Source organism: Melozone crissalis, unplaced genomic scaffold (genome assembly GCF_028551555.1).
Source record: "Melozone crissalis strain CALT ecotype California unplaced genomic scaffold, PUWL_Pcris_2 ptg000036l_1, whole genome shotgun sequence".
NCBI classification, from domain to species: Eukaryota; Metazoa; Chordata; class Aves; order Passeriformes; family Passerellidae; genus Melozone; species Melozone crissalis.
In genome coordinates this window covers 13485593-13501623 of record NW_026535814.1, presented here as the reverse complement: position 1 = coordinate 13501623, position 16031 = coordinate 13485593, and the positions used below count along the sequence as shown (strand labels likewise).

The following is a 16031-nucleotide window of genomic DNA, read 5'->3' as shown; positions in this document are numbered from 1 at the left end:
ATGACTATTGAGAAAGCAATTTTCTGATCTTTATTTTCTTGAAATGTTCTTCCTTGCCCTAGGTGAGCTTTCTTTTCCCTGCCATGCAGTGGTAACACACTGAATCATCAAACCCACATTTGTCAGGGAGCAGCTTTAAGCTGTCTCCCCAACACTGGCTGGCTCAGTGTGTCCCACTGTCACAGCTGTGCTACTGTCAGAGATCAGGCTTTGGTTTCACTCAGAACCTATGATGAATTTAAGGTGGGGAAACCTGTGAATTTCCTTGAGTTATGTTTTCAGCATGTACTGTATCTCTGTCTTTCTTTAGAGGAAGCATACTAAAATGCATTATGAGTAAATTGTGATTGAGGAGTCTCTGTCTTGGGCTATTAAGTGATCCAGGTATTGGTGGTATAAATTCTTTTGTCCTGCTGCAGTGGTGTGTAGTTATGAACAGCTGTTGGGGAGCAGAAGAATAAGTTGAGGTTTCTGGTACTGACTTGTCTCAGGATGGACTGAGCTAGACAGGCAGTGCTGCAGAAGTTGGGAGAAATCCAAAGATGGCTTGTGAGAAAGACTAAAGGGAAAACCCTGTCTTGGAGAGATGCCCAGTCTGTCTGTGTCAAAGAAAAGGCAGGCAGCAGGGTCAGTCTCAAAAGTGCCTGAATAAGGAAGGGTAGTCAGAACCCTGTATACAGGAATATCCTGAGGTCAGTGAGGGTTAAGCAAATTCGTCTTACACAGAGAAGGACAGATGTATCACAGAGAGGAATGTTCATCTACAGGAACAGCATATTTATCCAGCCAATCAACTGGAGGAGCTCTGTGGTGTCTTCTGCCCTTACCAGGGAACTCTTTTAAGATAAATATGAAGCTCAGAGAGTAGGCTTCTTTTAGTAGGCTGTGTTGTATCCTTCAATACATATTTATTGTTTTTCATTTCATTGATGGCTACTATTTGGTAAGCTGTTTCGATTTTGTCTTTGAACATGCATGTTCATTTGCTGCTCTTTTTTTTTGCAAATAGGTATCTTTTTAACTATCACATTTTTCTTTTGTGTATTCTAAAATGAAGATGCTTTGCAGCAAGAATAATATAATCAGGAAAAATAGTACTGTAAAGCAGAATCCTCTAGCTACTAATGAGATCATTAGACTTCTGCATCGCTTACTGTAGGGAGCCACTCTCTGAAAGGCTGATGAATCTAAAAGTGACATGAATTTGAGGATTACTGAGAAGCCCACTGAGCTGAATGTGCAATTTCTGCATAGCAATGATAGCTGAACACTTTTGCAGTGTTAGATAAAGTGAAAGGTTATGTTGAATAATATAATGCAAGTCTCTAGTTGTTAGGGGCAATCTTAAGGGTATCCTTTTCAGGAAGAGAAATCTGTTTGGACTGTTCTATATGATAATAATTACGATGCTGATACAGAGCTGTAACGTCAGCTAGTTTAAATAGCTTGTCCATAATAAGGCATTTTCATGATGAGGACAGAAATGCGTAGATTTCAGGAAAACTAATTAGTGTATGGTTTCAGTGCACTGAAGCACTCTTCTGAATCATTCACATTGTCTGCTGGGTAAAGTTGTAGGTATGCATGTGAAAAATTCAGCTATGAGATTCGTTCAAGAAGAAAAGAAGGTAAAAGCAGAAAATACAGAGTGGACAGGGGGAAAAAAGAGGAGGAGAACAAAGAAATTTGTGATAGTTCCACCACATCAGCAGTTTCATGCTCTTCATGAATCTTAGCAGCTTCAGCAGCCTCACATACAGACTTGTCCTTGTTTTGTTTTTCAGAATCTCTTTCACCATCTCACAGATGTGCAAGGGAATGGGGTGGTGAAGATCCCTGATGCCAAAGGAGATGATGCATGGAAGGTGTATTTTGATGAGACAGCCCAAGAGATCGTGGATGAATTTGCAATGCGTTATGGCATTGAGTCAATATACCAGGCCATGACGTAAGATGCATTTCCTGTGCTCCTTAGTGCAGATAATTGGTGTAACTGATGGATGTTACTCTCACTGTTTAGCAGATGAAGTGTATCTATAATGGAAAGCTTGGAAGTGGCAGCTGCTCCTTACGGGTCTTACTGTGAATGGGAAGAGACTTCCTGTCTTTTAATCACTAGTGTCCTCAAAATCTAAGAATTATTTGTCTGCCGTTTCTGTTTTGAGACTCCCCAATCTCTCTGAGAGCTCTTCTGTTAAAAAGGTGTTGCTCAAGGTTCCCACTGAAGGTTTCTGATGATATGAGAAGGGATGAGGTTTTGTGGAAGCATTTGTCCTGTACATCTTTTGTGGCAAATGTTACAGTTCTTTGAAGACACTGATTTCCCAGGTGCTGCTGAAAGCACTTCCAAAAAGTTTCAGTAATGGTGCCACTGATTTGTCCTCTTTGGAGCTAGGTTAATGCAGTTCTGTATCTTCAAAGACCCTTTTCCTTGTCACTATACTTTTACTTGGATTTGGGATTAGTCATTCTTCCTCTTAAAGACTAGTATTGCTATACTTAGCTCATTTCTTATTTCAAATGTAATATAAAACGTACCACACAAAAGTGAACTTTTTCACATTAGAAGCTAAAAGTTTTGGGTTATGGGTCCTTAGATGAGTTATGAGCTGCATTTATATCACCTTGCAAGCAGCTTTTCTGCCTATTGGTTTAAGCCAAAATGGAAAAGAATTGGCAGGTTTCTCTGGAGGTCTAGTCACTGCTTATAGCAGGGCTAGCTTGAAAGTTGGACTAGGCTGCTCAAGGATGTGAAAAATTTCCAAGGATGCTGGAAGCCTCTCTGATTAGACCCCCATTCCTCACAGCTTCTCTTAAAGCTAAATGAAGCCATTTCATGTGCTTATATTTACTCAGTGCCTAAATCACCAATTGGTATGTGTTATGTAACAAGCATGGTTTTAAACTTGAAGAGGTTAGATTTGGGATAGATAAAAGGACAAAATCTTTTACAGTGGAGGTGGTGAAACAGTGCATGGATAGGCTAGGCTGCCCAGAGAGGTGGTAGATGTCCTGCCTAACCTGGAAACTTAGGTTCAAGGTCATCTTGAATGGAATTTTGGGCAGCCTGGTGTAGTTGGAGCGGTGGGTCCCTGATCACTGCAGAGGTTGGACTAGATTACCTTTAAAGGTCCCCTCCAACCCAAACTGTTCTGTGATTCTACGAGTCCCTCAGGGAGAAAGTTACATTTGTAAAGTGGTTCCCAGATTAGATTAAATTTCTCAATGAGTATTTCTGCATAAAAATGCCCCATCTCTTCTGCCTATTGAAATGAACTTGCCATTTCCCATGATATAAGACCTCATAAGTTCCAATTTTTTCTATTTTTTTTTTTTTTTTTTTTAGAACTAAGAGATTTTAAAAAACTTTTTCAATCATTTCACAAGCCTGGATGCTCCTAGCATAATTCTGAGATTCCCTGGAGGGGTGTTCCCTGATTTTAATGAGAGAATGGGAAAATGCAAATGAGCGTGCACACTTCTTGCAGGCTGAATGGGTTAGCCATAAGGAATCACACATATCAGTGCAGCACAGAAATACGAGCATGTACTCTCACTGGCCATTAATGCTTTCCAGCTGCTGCCACCTCATGACACCTCAGAACCTGTGTCTGTCTCAAGCAGCAGCAAATCGTGTCGATTTCCTTGTGTCAGGCTTGGTTCTAGAAATTGGCATCAGGACCCAGGGCATCACTAAGTCACATACTGTCGGCAGCAAATGGCTGAGAAGCGGTTTTATGATCTGGAAATGACTGCAGTGAAGGGAGTTCTCTTTGTTTTGAGCTGTTGTCTAGATGGCACCTTTCTGAATAAAAGCTCTGAGATGCTGGAGTTCTGTAAAGTAATGAAACGTAACTTCCATCTGTTCATGGTGCCCGCCAGCACAAGGGGTCTGTTAAAGGGGTAAAGTCAAGTCCTGCTGCACAAAAGAGACCAGAATGACTTACATCACTGTCCTTTTGCAGGCATTTTGCATGTCTCTCCTCTAAATACATGTGCCCAGGCGTGCCAGCTGTGATGAGCACCTTACTTGCCAATATCAATGCTTATTATGCACACACCACTGCCTCCACAAATGTGTCTGCTTCGGACCGCTTTGCAGCCTCCAATTTTGGGGTAGGTTTGTGGGTTTGGTGATGTTGTGATTGGACTTCTTTAATTTGCTACAGTGCTTCCACCCTTGAGTAAATAATTTGTTCTGTTTAAAGAACATTAAATTTGTGAGGAATTCGAAGCAGTGGAACTTTTATACCAGACAAAGAGCATGGGTTTATTGTCTTCATCATCACACATTTCAGATAGCAATCAGTGTAATGCATTGTGATGTTGATTCTTTGTGTTCACATTACAGTGGAGCACAGATGGTATGGAATGAGCAAACAAAACTAACTCTGCATGTTAGTGCTGTTGGTAAAATTTACCATGTGATCTCGTAATTTCAGAACTTCGTTTTTAAAAACAGAAACTGCTTTAGGAGGAAAAAAGCACCACCACAAAAGAAGTCTATCCCCTTAATGTTTAAAATGTTTTGTATATAATTTGTGGTGGACTTGAGTATGCTGGAAAAGTATTTGGAAAAGCTCATGCTTCCCATCAGTCTGAGAAGTTATTAATAAATTGAGGAGGTGTTCACAATGCCAAATGAGAATTCAGTGGAGAGACCTGACCTCAAGAAGTTATGTCACAAGAAGCCTGTAGTACTTGTCACTTATCTAGATAAGATCGCAGAGCTGTATCATTGCTCTGAATTAGACCCTTTTCTGCCTGTAATTTATTCATCTCTGAATAAGAATTTTCTCTCAAATACAAGTTTGGTGTAAATTGCAGATGGAAAGTCAGAATGGTTTCTGTTCTGCCTCTAGTTCAGAGTGACAATGGAGTGTTTTTTCTGACAATTGTGATGTTTCACAGACTACAGAAATAATTACAGTTTTAAAGTAAACCCAAGAATTGAAAGAAAATACTGTTTGCACAATGCCATGTATCCATACTACTTTCTCTGGCTCTCATGAGATCTGACACTGATTACCTGATACTTTGCTGAACATGGATTGGACAGTGGTGATATGTGAATGTTTATTGGTGCTTTCTGCTCAACAGAAAGAACGGTTTGTGAAACTTCTGGATCAGCTTCATAATTCACTTCGGATTGATCTCTCAATGTACAGGGTGAGTGGGATTAAACAGAATCCTTTCAAATATTCTGGTGGGCAGAATGGAAACACACCATTTGGAGTTCTCTTACATTTCTAACTTCTTGCGTAGTTTGTGTCTTAAGGAATTGTCATTGAAAGTTGTTGCTCAAATTTTGTTTTGTTCATGGATCAAACTTAGACCTTGGTTTTTATTTCCACTGTAATTTGCTCAAGACTTTTGAAAAAATTTGAGCATTGTGAACTGTGCTTATTTCTGATACTTCCCCAATTTCCAATCCAAGTTGGATTGGATAAAATAATTTGAATTACTCTTATCAGCTACTTCAGGTACCATGTAAAAAGAGAAAATAGACTTGTTCTTCCCTACTATGAAAGAAATATTTTAGAGCAATATTTTATTTAAGGTTTGGTGAACTCGAATCACGATGTAAGGTCAGGTTTGAGATCCCCCCACTTCAGCAGATTGTGAAGAGATGAGTTTCAGATGTTAGCATTAGTCCAGCAAGCTTCATAAACCCTCCACTTTCTTTCCTTGCTACTCCTGAGTCAATATTATCTTATCATGTGACTTGGCTGTTTTTTTCCCTTAAATTCCTTGTTATATTATTTCAGTCAGTGACTAATTCATTGAAAAGTTTAAAAATTGTGGCAAAACGTGAGCTTAGATTTTATTTAGTTATCCACTTCTGATTTTAGCATTTATCTGAAACACTGAAAAATATATAGAGGAGAAAAACATGAGATGATAAAGAGAAGTGCATTAGGAAGACAAAAAAAAGGAAAAGGGGAAAGGTGCAAAAGAAGATAAAAGGAATATTGTGTGAAGAGCTATTCTAAAGCTACATTACTAGAAAGAAAAGGTCTAAATAGAGGCAACTGATCCACGGAATAGCAGAGGGAAAATTATCAACCCATGACAATAGGAATCTGTAACAGTGCTGCCTTTTTTGTTTGCTTGGTGTTCAGTAAAAGCTGCTTTTTGGTGGCTAATGCAACTGAAATGTGCACAAACAAGATCTTACATAAAGGACCAGGAAAGATTTGAGTAGTTTAAATAATATAGGTGTAATCTAATTGATGTTATATTTGAAGAAATGGCTGAAGCATTATGGGAGCATTTAGTAATTATTTTAAAACCCTAAAGGGCAGGTTAAGTTTTGAAAGAAGAAGTGTTAGTTTGCAGCTTTCCAAACAGGAGATGGCAATTTATATTCTTCAAATAGTTTGTATTTAGATCTTTAACCATGGAAGTCTTTGATTTTGGTAAATACCTTGAGTTCCAGAGAACCCATGTGTGGACAGCTTAACTTTTAAAAGGAGAGTTGTCCGAGAAGGACCATCTACAAATGACTGCTAAAAGCATCAAATTGCCTTCAGTGGTTAGCTGAACTTCAGTAATACTCAATTATTACTGTCAAGAGACAGCATATTTTTCTGCAAGTCCTCAGTAAAAAGTGAAAACTGCTCCCTTCTGCTCTTTTCACCTTCATATCTAATAATTTTTGAACGTGCAGATATGAAGAGATTATGTGAAGAGAAGGTTGCTCCTGCTGTTTTACTTGCAGCAAAACAAATCCCATCAGCTTGAATGTAAGAACATGCTGAGGAACATGAATGCTGTTAAAGGACACATGGCCACAGGAGACAGTGGGAATGTTGGAAAGGGCACAGTGCCTGAGGTTGGAAAGGGAGGAGTTTTGTGCAAAAAGCAAAGCTAGCTGCATTCAGCATATGTATTTACATATGGCATCTCACAGGGTTCTAGCTAGTTCCAGTCACTGTCTTATGGGAACTGTGCTAATTTTTCCTTCTTGGTCTTGTTTACTTCTCTGGAGAGCTGTTGAATACACCACACCCCTTGGCATCTTAGAAGAGAAGCCAAAAACGGAGCATTGAGTGCAGAAAGGAAAGGTCTCACATAACCCCAGGCAAAAGGCCAGGGCTGCCAGTGGTGAGGCTGTTCCCAGCCTGCTCCTTCTGCAGCCAAGGAGACCATCCCTGCCACCAAGGCCTGTCAGTCTCCTGGCATCCACAGACTTTACATTTATGCGAGAAGCTATTTAATTAAGCCAACAGATAAGCTTCTGCAGCAAAAAGGCCTTATTTATTGAGCATTGTTTTGACTGGTACAGGCTTCTTGAGCAGGAAATGTTTCCAAGACAGTTTCCTTATTTAGTACATGCTTGAAGCCTTGCATGGATCTGACTGTGCTTTCAAACAGGATTTCCCTTTTCTGTCAACAGAATAACTTCCCAGCCAGCAGCCGTGAGCGGCTGCAGGACCTGAAGTCTACAGTGGATTTGCTGACCAGCATCACCTTTTTCAGGATGAAGGTAGGGATATGGGTGGGGATGGGAATGGCATGTCTGCAGTTTTTTTCCCCCAAGGAGTTGATTTCCCATTTTCAAACCATTGTTTCATGTTGTTTTTCTTTAGACACTTAAGGAAAATGGAAATAATCTGCTGACCATGTATAAACATCCACATTTTGTCTTTAGTTTTCTGTATTTTGCATTTTGAAGATGTAAATTGCTTTTCCCCTATTATTCTTCAGTCATAAAAATGGCACAACACTCTCCCACCCTCCCTTGCAAAAAAACAGAAAAAAAATTGGAGAGGAGGAAGAATAAAGAGAATTGTCTAGTTTTAAGAAGATAATTTGCTTTTTTAATAACATTAGGAAAGATTTTCACTATCTAGTAAATATTTTAGAGTTCTCTTGTGGAGGATGAGATACTAAAATGGGATAATATCTCTCAGTAGAGATCCAGGAGGGTTGTTATGAATGCTAATGTGCTGGTTTCAGAATGAAGTTTATTGTCCTAGCAATATGTAATGAGATGATTTTATATTCCTGATTTTTAGCTTCTAAACTTTTTTAAAAGATTACAACCTAATATTGTTGGTTAGTACATGCCACTTAAAAATGTTTATCTTACCAAAAACAAGTGTTTAATTTGAGCTACTTCAAGAAGTGCTTAAATTTTTATACATAAGCCCTAGTGTAAATGATGATTTAGATCTTTATTTTAAGAGTATTCATTCAGACCGTCTGTCTGTGTTGAAAGCTTGATTTATAGAGATACTCTGAAAAGCTTAGAGGTACTGAAAATATCAAAATTGTCAGGTTATAGTTGTATTTGCAGGGTGACAATTGCCTGTCAGTTTAGTTTATAGTACCTCTGCAGCATTTTCCTAAAATAGTGTAACAATGAAATAATGAAAACAGCTGCTGTTGCAAGAGGAGAAGGCGTATCAGTTGGCATGTCCCTAATGATTCTGGTTGCTTTAAAATTCAATAAAGCTTGTGATGAAAGATGTCCTTGATGAAAGTTTTTTGTATTTAAAGGCAGACGAATGGTCTTTGGCAAGACTTTGCAGATCAGATGTAAACTGCTCTGCTGGTCTGTTGCACATTCTTCCAATGCTGTGGAAGATTGCCTGCAGGCTTTGTAACAAAGTCCTATAAATTCAGCAGAAATTGTGTGTTTGGCTCAAATTATACACATATCGAGCCACATGATCTGTCTGTTCTGGGGAATCTTCCTTGGCACATCAAAATCTCTTTTATGCTTCAAATGGTCAGTGGGGAGATAAGTGTTGTCACTGCTTCTTTATGCCTGTGGAGAGTGACCCATTAGTGGTTTCAGGTCACAAGTTGTGTAAAGCAGATCCACCAAGCCTTGAGTGGTTTCCAAAACACTGATGTGTCCTTTCCCTGTTTGATTTGTGAACCGTGCTTTGTTTGACTCTCTTTGTTTTCCCCTTGCCAGGTCCAAGAGCTTCAGAGTCCACCCCGAGCTAGCCAGGTGGTGAAGGATTGTGTAAAAGCTTGCCTCAATTCTACCTACGAGTACATTTTCAACAACTGTCATGAGCTGTACAGTCGGGAGTACCAGACAGATCCTGTGAGTAGCTGATAAGCAGGCAGAAATTGAATTTTTCTTATTTTCTTAAGGTAATAACAAGAATAATAATTGATACAAAAAGCCAGCCCAAACAAAGTTGCGTGACTTGTTATCTTCTGAATGCAGAAAATCTGTAATCAATTAATGAGCACTAATTAGTAAGGGGAGGATGATAATTGTTTTACACTAACTAATTATGATGTGTTTTGCCAGCCTCAGCAGTTATTTGTGAAGGGAAGGTTTGATGTAGTTTTGAGTGAGCAAAAGCCAATTACACAAATGTAGGCTGATCAAGGAAGCTGTCATTAGCATATGTAAACCTCAAGCAGTGAGATTTTGCCTTGTTTTCAGGCACCCAGTATCCTGCACTGGGTTTAGGAGGTGCCTCTAGACACAAACTCTTCTCAAGTGTGTGAGAGCTCCACTGGCCTCTCTGTAATAATGCACACACAACATGTCAACAGGGATACAGTCACCAACCAGGTGCCTAAAGAGCAAGTATTTGGAATAGGCTTAGGGCAAATGATGTCTCAGCAGGTCTCCTGGAGCCTGGCTGAGGTAGATGACAAACCTGGTGTGGTAGATGGCAAAACAGGGATTAGGTGGGTTTGAGGCCACCAGTCAGCAACATGGTTTGGCTTGTTACTGTGTTTTGCATTAGATCAGACAAGTTGCCAGCAATCATTAATAATTTTAAGCTCTTTGGATGAGAGGGTCCACAGGTGTGCTTGGAGTTTGCATGGTGATCTACATTTACCAGATTACCATTACTTTTTCTTTGCGCTTACATTTTATGCTGGTTTTCCAATGGCTTCCTTCTCAGAACAAAACTCAGGATCTTCCTGCCGAGGAACAGGGCCCCAGCATCAGAAACCTTGATTTCTGGCCCAAGCTCATCACTTTGATAGTTTCCATCATAGAAGAGGACAAGAATTCTTATACCCCAGTCCTGAATCAGTAAGAATCCTCCATGTTATGTTTGGCTAATGCTAGTCTGTGTCTGCTCTGCTTTATTTGTTAAACTGCTTTCTATCTCTTCTGTCACTTGTGCATTTATAGAAGTACTTATCTTGTCTGTCTGTCTTTCTGTCTTATCTGTCTCTGTCTATATAAATAACTTTTTGATTGGGATGGAAGAGTTTCAAAAGGTTCAGTTACGATGGCGTTCGAGCACAAACACCCTGATTATTACAATCCTGAACTCAGGGAGGCACCTGAAAATGGGGTGAGAGCTCTTTTGGTTTTTTCTGATGTTGAGCAGTTCCGGGGTGCACATTAATGCACACAGTAGTGCTGTGGTGCCTTACACTGTGGCTTAGGAATGTGGTGTTCAGTGCAGCACTGGGAGATTGCACTGGGTGGAGTTTGCATAGCACTGGAAAGGTCACTGAAATGGTTCTGTTCAGCTGGTGGATACCCCTCCTACAGTCCCACAAGGCAGAGAGAGACAGAGATCCTACAAGGTATTACACACAGAGACCTGGATTGTGCCCTAATCATCATTGATCTGACATGATTAGCAGTCACCTCTCAGCCTAGTAACCTTCAAAAAGGAGAAAGAGAAAAAAATGGACAAGGAAGGGGAAAAAGGTGCAAGGGCATAGAGATCACATTTCCAGAACAACTGTGTGCACCTCTTCTAGGAAAGATATGCACAACTTGTCTTTCTGAGTTAAATAAATTTTTTAGTTTACTTAATCTGTACCACAGAGTCTAGTCCATGATCTCTGATTTTCACCTGGTCCATTAGGGTGAAAGAAGCATCTGTGAAGTTGAGCTTTTTAGCTTGTAGCATAGCTCAGGGCTAAATAAGGAAGAGCCCTTTGCTTTGACATATGCCAAAGCCTTTTCCAAATGTCCCCTCAGGTTTCCTCAGGAGCTTGCAGTTGGGAAGATCAGCGCAGAGGTGATGTGGAGTCTTTTTGCCCAGGATATGAAATATGCCATGGAAGGTAAGAGAATGTCTCACTGCTGTTAGCTGACTTGTTGCTGGTCTCTTGTTCTCCATCCATTTGGTGAAAATGAGGCTTAAGCCTGTGAGTAGCATTGCTGATGGGAGTGGGGATTTTTAGTGGTTTCTTTGTTGGTGCACAGCTGGTTTATGGTCAGAACTGAGGCTGAGATCTGCATAAGCTGTAGACCTCCATGTCAGGCTGTGTTGCAAGCTGTTCAATGACATTCCAGCTGGTTTGAAATCAGAAGTTCCCTTTGGCCTAGAAGTTACGATGGCTTGGATCAGCAGACAGCAGCAGCTTCATCTTCCATTGTGCTGTGGTAGAAAGGGTTGGAGAAATTGGTGCACTCTGAGTTGTGCCATGGCTCTACTTCCCTGGATAATACAGCACAGGTTGTCTAAGCCATTGGCAGAAAGATGCTGTTATAATAATTCCTGCTGCAGACATCTTCATTTCCAATTAGTCTTTGCAATAATTCCATCTTCAAGTAAGGAGAAAATTTTACTGTTTCTGAAAATGAGTTAGGCATGCAAAACCCAGCAAATGTCCACAAAGGAATTCTTCCTCTTGCAGTACTCTTCTGATGGTTGGTTTCTGAACTTTATTTTACTTCTATATGTTGATTTTCACAATCTCACCAACTTTTCACAAGTTTCAGAGAGCATCCAGCTCCCACTGTCCCTGCAGGGTTGGCTTTATGATCATTCGTAAGGTGAGACTGTGATAAAACAAAAGTGCCAGGGCTGTCTGCAGTGTGCTAGCTGTATTTATATTCCAAACCGAAGTCAAGCTACTACTTTTGACTACTTACAAAATTTTGCTCAATCCACTTGTCCCCGCTGTGACCTGAACTCACTCACAGGAGTGACAGCCAATTAGACTCTTCAGATTGCTTGGGAAAAAATGCTGCCAGTAAGACAGCTGCCTGCATTTTGTTCTTTGGAAACAAGTCTGTGGGGTTGCTCTGTAGGTGAAAAAGATTGACTCCATTTATTTTATTAATCTCTGTCAGTGCAAGAGATGTGGAGACTGTGCTGTAGGGGGACACTCTTTGCCAGGTGAAGGCTTGAATCTGACATGCTGCAGGGCTGGATGAAATGTTCTCAATTCTGTGTTAGGAGCGTTTTATATATACTTGTACCCCACAGTGCCTTTGTCTTGTGAGGTGAAGCTCATGTAAGAACAGAGACTGGGAAGAAGGACTGTGACCTACTAACTATGTTGAAGAGTCTCTTATATAGTGACTGTCACTGCTTGCTCATGTGTTAGAGATGAGGCAATGGTGATCATTTCATGTTCTCTTTCCCTAGAAACCATTTGCTCCTGCAAACCATTTTAGCTTCCCTTTCAATTTTGTCCTTATTTATCTAGGAGGGATGGAGCACCTTTCCTATGAAGAAAGACTGAGAGAATTGCAATTGTTCAGCCTTTGGGGTGATGACCTACATGGGGTACCTGAAGGGAGCCTACAAGAACAACGGAGAGGGGCTTTTTACAAGAGTGTATAGTGACAGGACAAGGGGGAATGACTTCAAACTGAAGGAGAATAGATTGAAATTAGGTATTAGGAAGAAGTTCTTCCCTGTGAGGGTGGTGAGGCACTGGCACAGGTTGCCCAGAGAAGCTGGTTTTGCCCCATTCCTGGCTATGTTCAAGGCCAGGTTGCATGGGGCTTGGAGCAACCTGATCTAGTGGAAATTGTCCTGCCTGTGGCAGGGGGTTGGAATGACATGATCTTTACAGTCCCTTCCAAGCCAAGCCACTCTATGGTTCTTTCTACTCCTGTGTGCTCTTCTTCAGGAATTTATAATGCAATTTCCTCTCATACATGTTAAAAGTGACCTATCTTCCTCCTTTGTCTGCAGCAGTGAGAATTGCAATTGCATGTCTCCAGATCTTGTTGTTCACCTTCCTAAGAATCCCTTTCCCTGTTGCATCCAAAGTGCAGCTGTATGACTGTCAAAGGGGACATTAATTTTTTTTTCTTTATTTGATTGCCAGTGCCCAGATTAGCTTGGTCTCCCAAGTTTTCTCTTTTCATGTCTCATACCATGTCCCCACTGATGACTCTGGGCTTATTTTACCTTTTCCTGATATCCTTCTGGTCACTTGTGAGCTTCTTAAGACAAGCATTGGTATCACCAGTGAGTTCCTCAGTGCATAGTAAATGCTTGTTGAAAAGAGCATCCCTCTTCAGAATATTTCTTGGTGACAGAAGTAGATACAAATGCAGCTGGTGGACAGGGATTTTGCATTTTGAACAAAAATCTAAAAACTGCTTGGTAATTTATTTGTAGTCTAACTGTTCAAGTTCTGCAGGAGGGTTGAATAGTGATAAGAGTCTGTGTTAGGATGTGTCTCTTCCAAATATATATTCAAGAAATGCTTAGGGTGCAGAATTCTATTTGAGGCAAGTGTGATTCCTCACACTACTCTGCTCTCCAGAAACTTGTGAAGATAACCTTTAGAACAAGCTCTACAATAATTCAATTACAGGCCTTACTACATACATTTTAAATACAGATGATTGCATTAGCTCGCTGCATTTTTTTTTAAACTAGGGGAAAAGGGATTAAAGGAAACTGATTAAATGATGTGTAGGATGATAATTAGATTTGCCAGCCTCAGCTCTTGGCTCTGTCATTTCTCAGGTTCAGCTGCTGGTTTTTCTACCAGTTAACCTGCACCAAGAGTTTCATATTCCTTTTCTCAATTTGTGGCATAATCTCTGGGTACATTTCTTGTCTGCTCTGAGATCAGGAGCTCTGCAACAAAAGCTAATCTATTGTTTGGAGATAAGTGCACATGAGCACAGAGTATAGTACTTGCCCCTAATTTTCTTCATGGTGTTTTCCCTTATGTTCTGTTCCTAAGTTCTGGATAACATGAGCTCATTCACCTCACCAAGTGGTAAGTTCATGCTCCTGGATGGAGCTTGTAGCTGTGAGTAGACAAAGACTTTTATTTGTTACCCATAGTTTTAGCACTTTGGATGTAGTGTGTAACACTAGCTCTAGAGTTCTGTAGTTTTTATGCCAGCAATAAACAGTCTTGCAAAGAAGACTTGAAAGACCATACTGCTGCTGTAGAAATGGAGGGCATGTGCTGTAAGGAGACTCTGGAGGAGAAGGAGTTCAGACCTGGCTGCGTGAAACTGCTCCCTCCCTCCCTGCCTGCCTCCCTGCATCCAGCCTGTTGTTTCCACACTGCTCTCCAGTAGCTGGAGCTTACCCCCATATACACCATGCAGCCTGTGCAGGACAATGTATAAATCCTAATTTATACCTAGAATGTGGAGGGATTCAGACCCAGAGTTCATGCCAGCCTGTGGATGCTGCAGCAGTGTGTCCTTTTGGCACCTTCTGGAGCGTCAGATTGCTATTATGTAAAATTTTGAATCATAAAAATGAAACACCTATTCTCTGTATAAATCAGCAGCTGGTAGCAGTAGGCATGGCAGCAGTGTGCTTGACTGCTGGATATTTTACCTTTGGCTGTCCAAAGGAGCCTCAGTGTCTGAGGCACAGCAGAATCTCCAGGATCTACCCCATTTATTTTCTCTCTCCCCCAAAGCAGTGACTACTCAAGGCACCATGCACAGCATTTCCCTGTTTGCTGGGTCTTTAAGAAGTGTGCTTTGTTCCCCATCAGCCCAAGAGTAAAACAGGTTAGATACACATGTCCCAGACTTGCTTTGCAGGCTTATGTCACCCTGGAGTCACTGTAGGGTAGAGGATGATTTTCCAAGCTGTACAGTTGGCTCCACCCCTGGGACACTGACCAGTGCTCAAGCAGCTGGATATCCTCTCTGTTAGCACACTATCTGTAGTTAGTAGTTTTCTCGTTGACCTCCCTGAAACCTCTGGCACCCAGAAATCACAAACACCCCAAGCAAAGAGGCTTCTGCTCTTCTTTGCTAGAACACCTTAAAAGATAGTAATAGAAAATCAACGTCATTCTTGACAGCAGCATTTCATCTTAATTTGGACACATCAGTATTAGGAGAGCTGCAAATTGGAAACATCTCTGATAGGAAAAGAGACTGAGTAGACTTGGCAGGCAGGATTGAAATAAATCATTCTGCCACTTTCTCACTTCTAATAAGGAGAAAGGGATCAGAGGCGCACACAGATGCCAGCTATCTAAAGTGTTGACACTTCAACAGCCCTGATACCTATAAGAGTTTCTGTACAGAAATTTGGCATTATTTGCTGGATGTTAACCCATAAAAAATAGGCTAACAGTCAAGAAAAAAAGAAATCTGTGATTGAGGAGTATGTAGGTAAAAGTCCTGTTCTCTGCCTGAAAAGGAGAACTGGACATAATACTAGAAAGTGTGCTGCTAGGCAGCAGTTCCCTATTAATGCCTTAATGATATGGCCTTGGTTACTCCAAAAGCTTTTCTCTGAAGAAGGCTGTTCGCAGCTAAAATCTGCTAAGGAAGTGTGGGAGACTTACAGAACTCTGTGGTCTTTTCAGGATAAAACACAGCAGTTGCTGCACGGTATCTGTGTCCTGTTCTGCTGCTGTTGCTGCTAAGCTCTTTTAAAGCCAGCAGGTTATAGAGCAGAACAGAAATGTTCTAAGACTGATGGCTGCCATGATCTTCATTTTACTTTTTCTAAAATGAGTTTTCAATGTGTGCCTCTGACTGATGTGTTTCGATGTCACCTTCAGGTGGTCTTAAACATTTCCACTTACAAAGGAAGCAACTGATCAAAACTATGTGAGGTCCATTGAAAGGGGAAGGGGAGATGATGCAAGCTGGGGATGGGGGAGGTTGGGTCTTTGTTGGCTTTCCTTGTCCTCCAGAACGTTTGAGCTGTTCGTTCTTGTCTTCTCTCTGTCACAAGCCCCTCCTTTCTTTCGAATACGTAAAGTTCTCTTCTATGGTGGTAAGACCTCTCCTTTCTTTTAGTTTCCTGTGATTTATCTCTTAGTGTCAAGTGTCTCCTTTAGTGCCTAGATGGCCAGGTAGTCCTAGTAGCTGTACTTGGGTTTATGCTTCTGTG

The 16031-nt window shown here is 40.9% G+C and overlaps 1 protein-coding gene across 5 annotated transcripts in view; it reads left to right on the top strand.

Annotated features, from left to right (window-relative positions):
* Positions 1 to 16031, top strand: part of UNC13B (unc-13 homolog B) — a 206892-nt gene that overhangs the window by 147201 nt on the left and 43660 nt on the right. For all 5 annotated transcript variants that reach the window (XM_054283505.1, XM_054283504.1, XM_054283503.1 and 2 more), the window contains 7 exons: positions 1785 to 1948; positions 3966 to 4116; positions 5101 to 5169; positions 7400 to 7489; positions 8930 to 9064; positions 9888 to 10021; positions 10931 to 11016. In XM_054283505.1, the coding sequence (XP_054139480.1) occupies positions 1785 to 1948; positions 3966 to 4116; positions 5101 to 5169; positions 7400 to 7489; positions 8930 to 9064; positions 9888 to 10021; positions 10931 to 11016 (829 nt within the window). The remainder of the gene's footprint in view (positions 1 to 1784; positions 1949 to 3965; positions 4117 to 5100; positions 5170 to 7399; positions 7490 to 8929; positions 9065 to 9887; positions 10022 to 10930; positions 11017 to 16031) is intronic.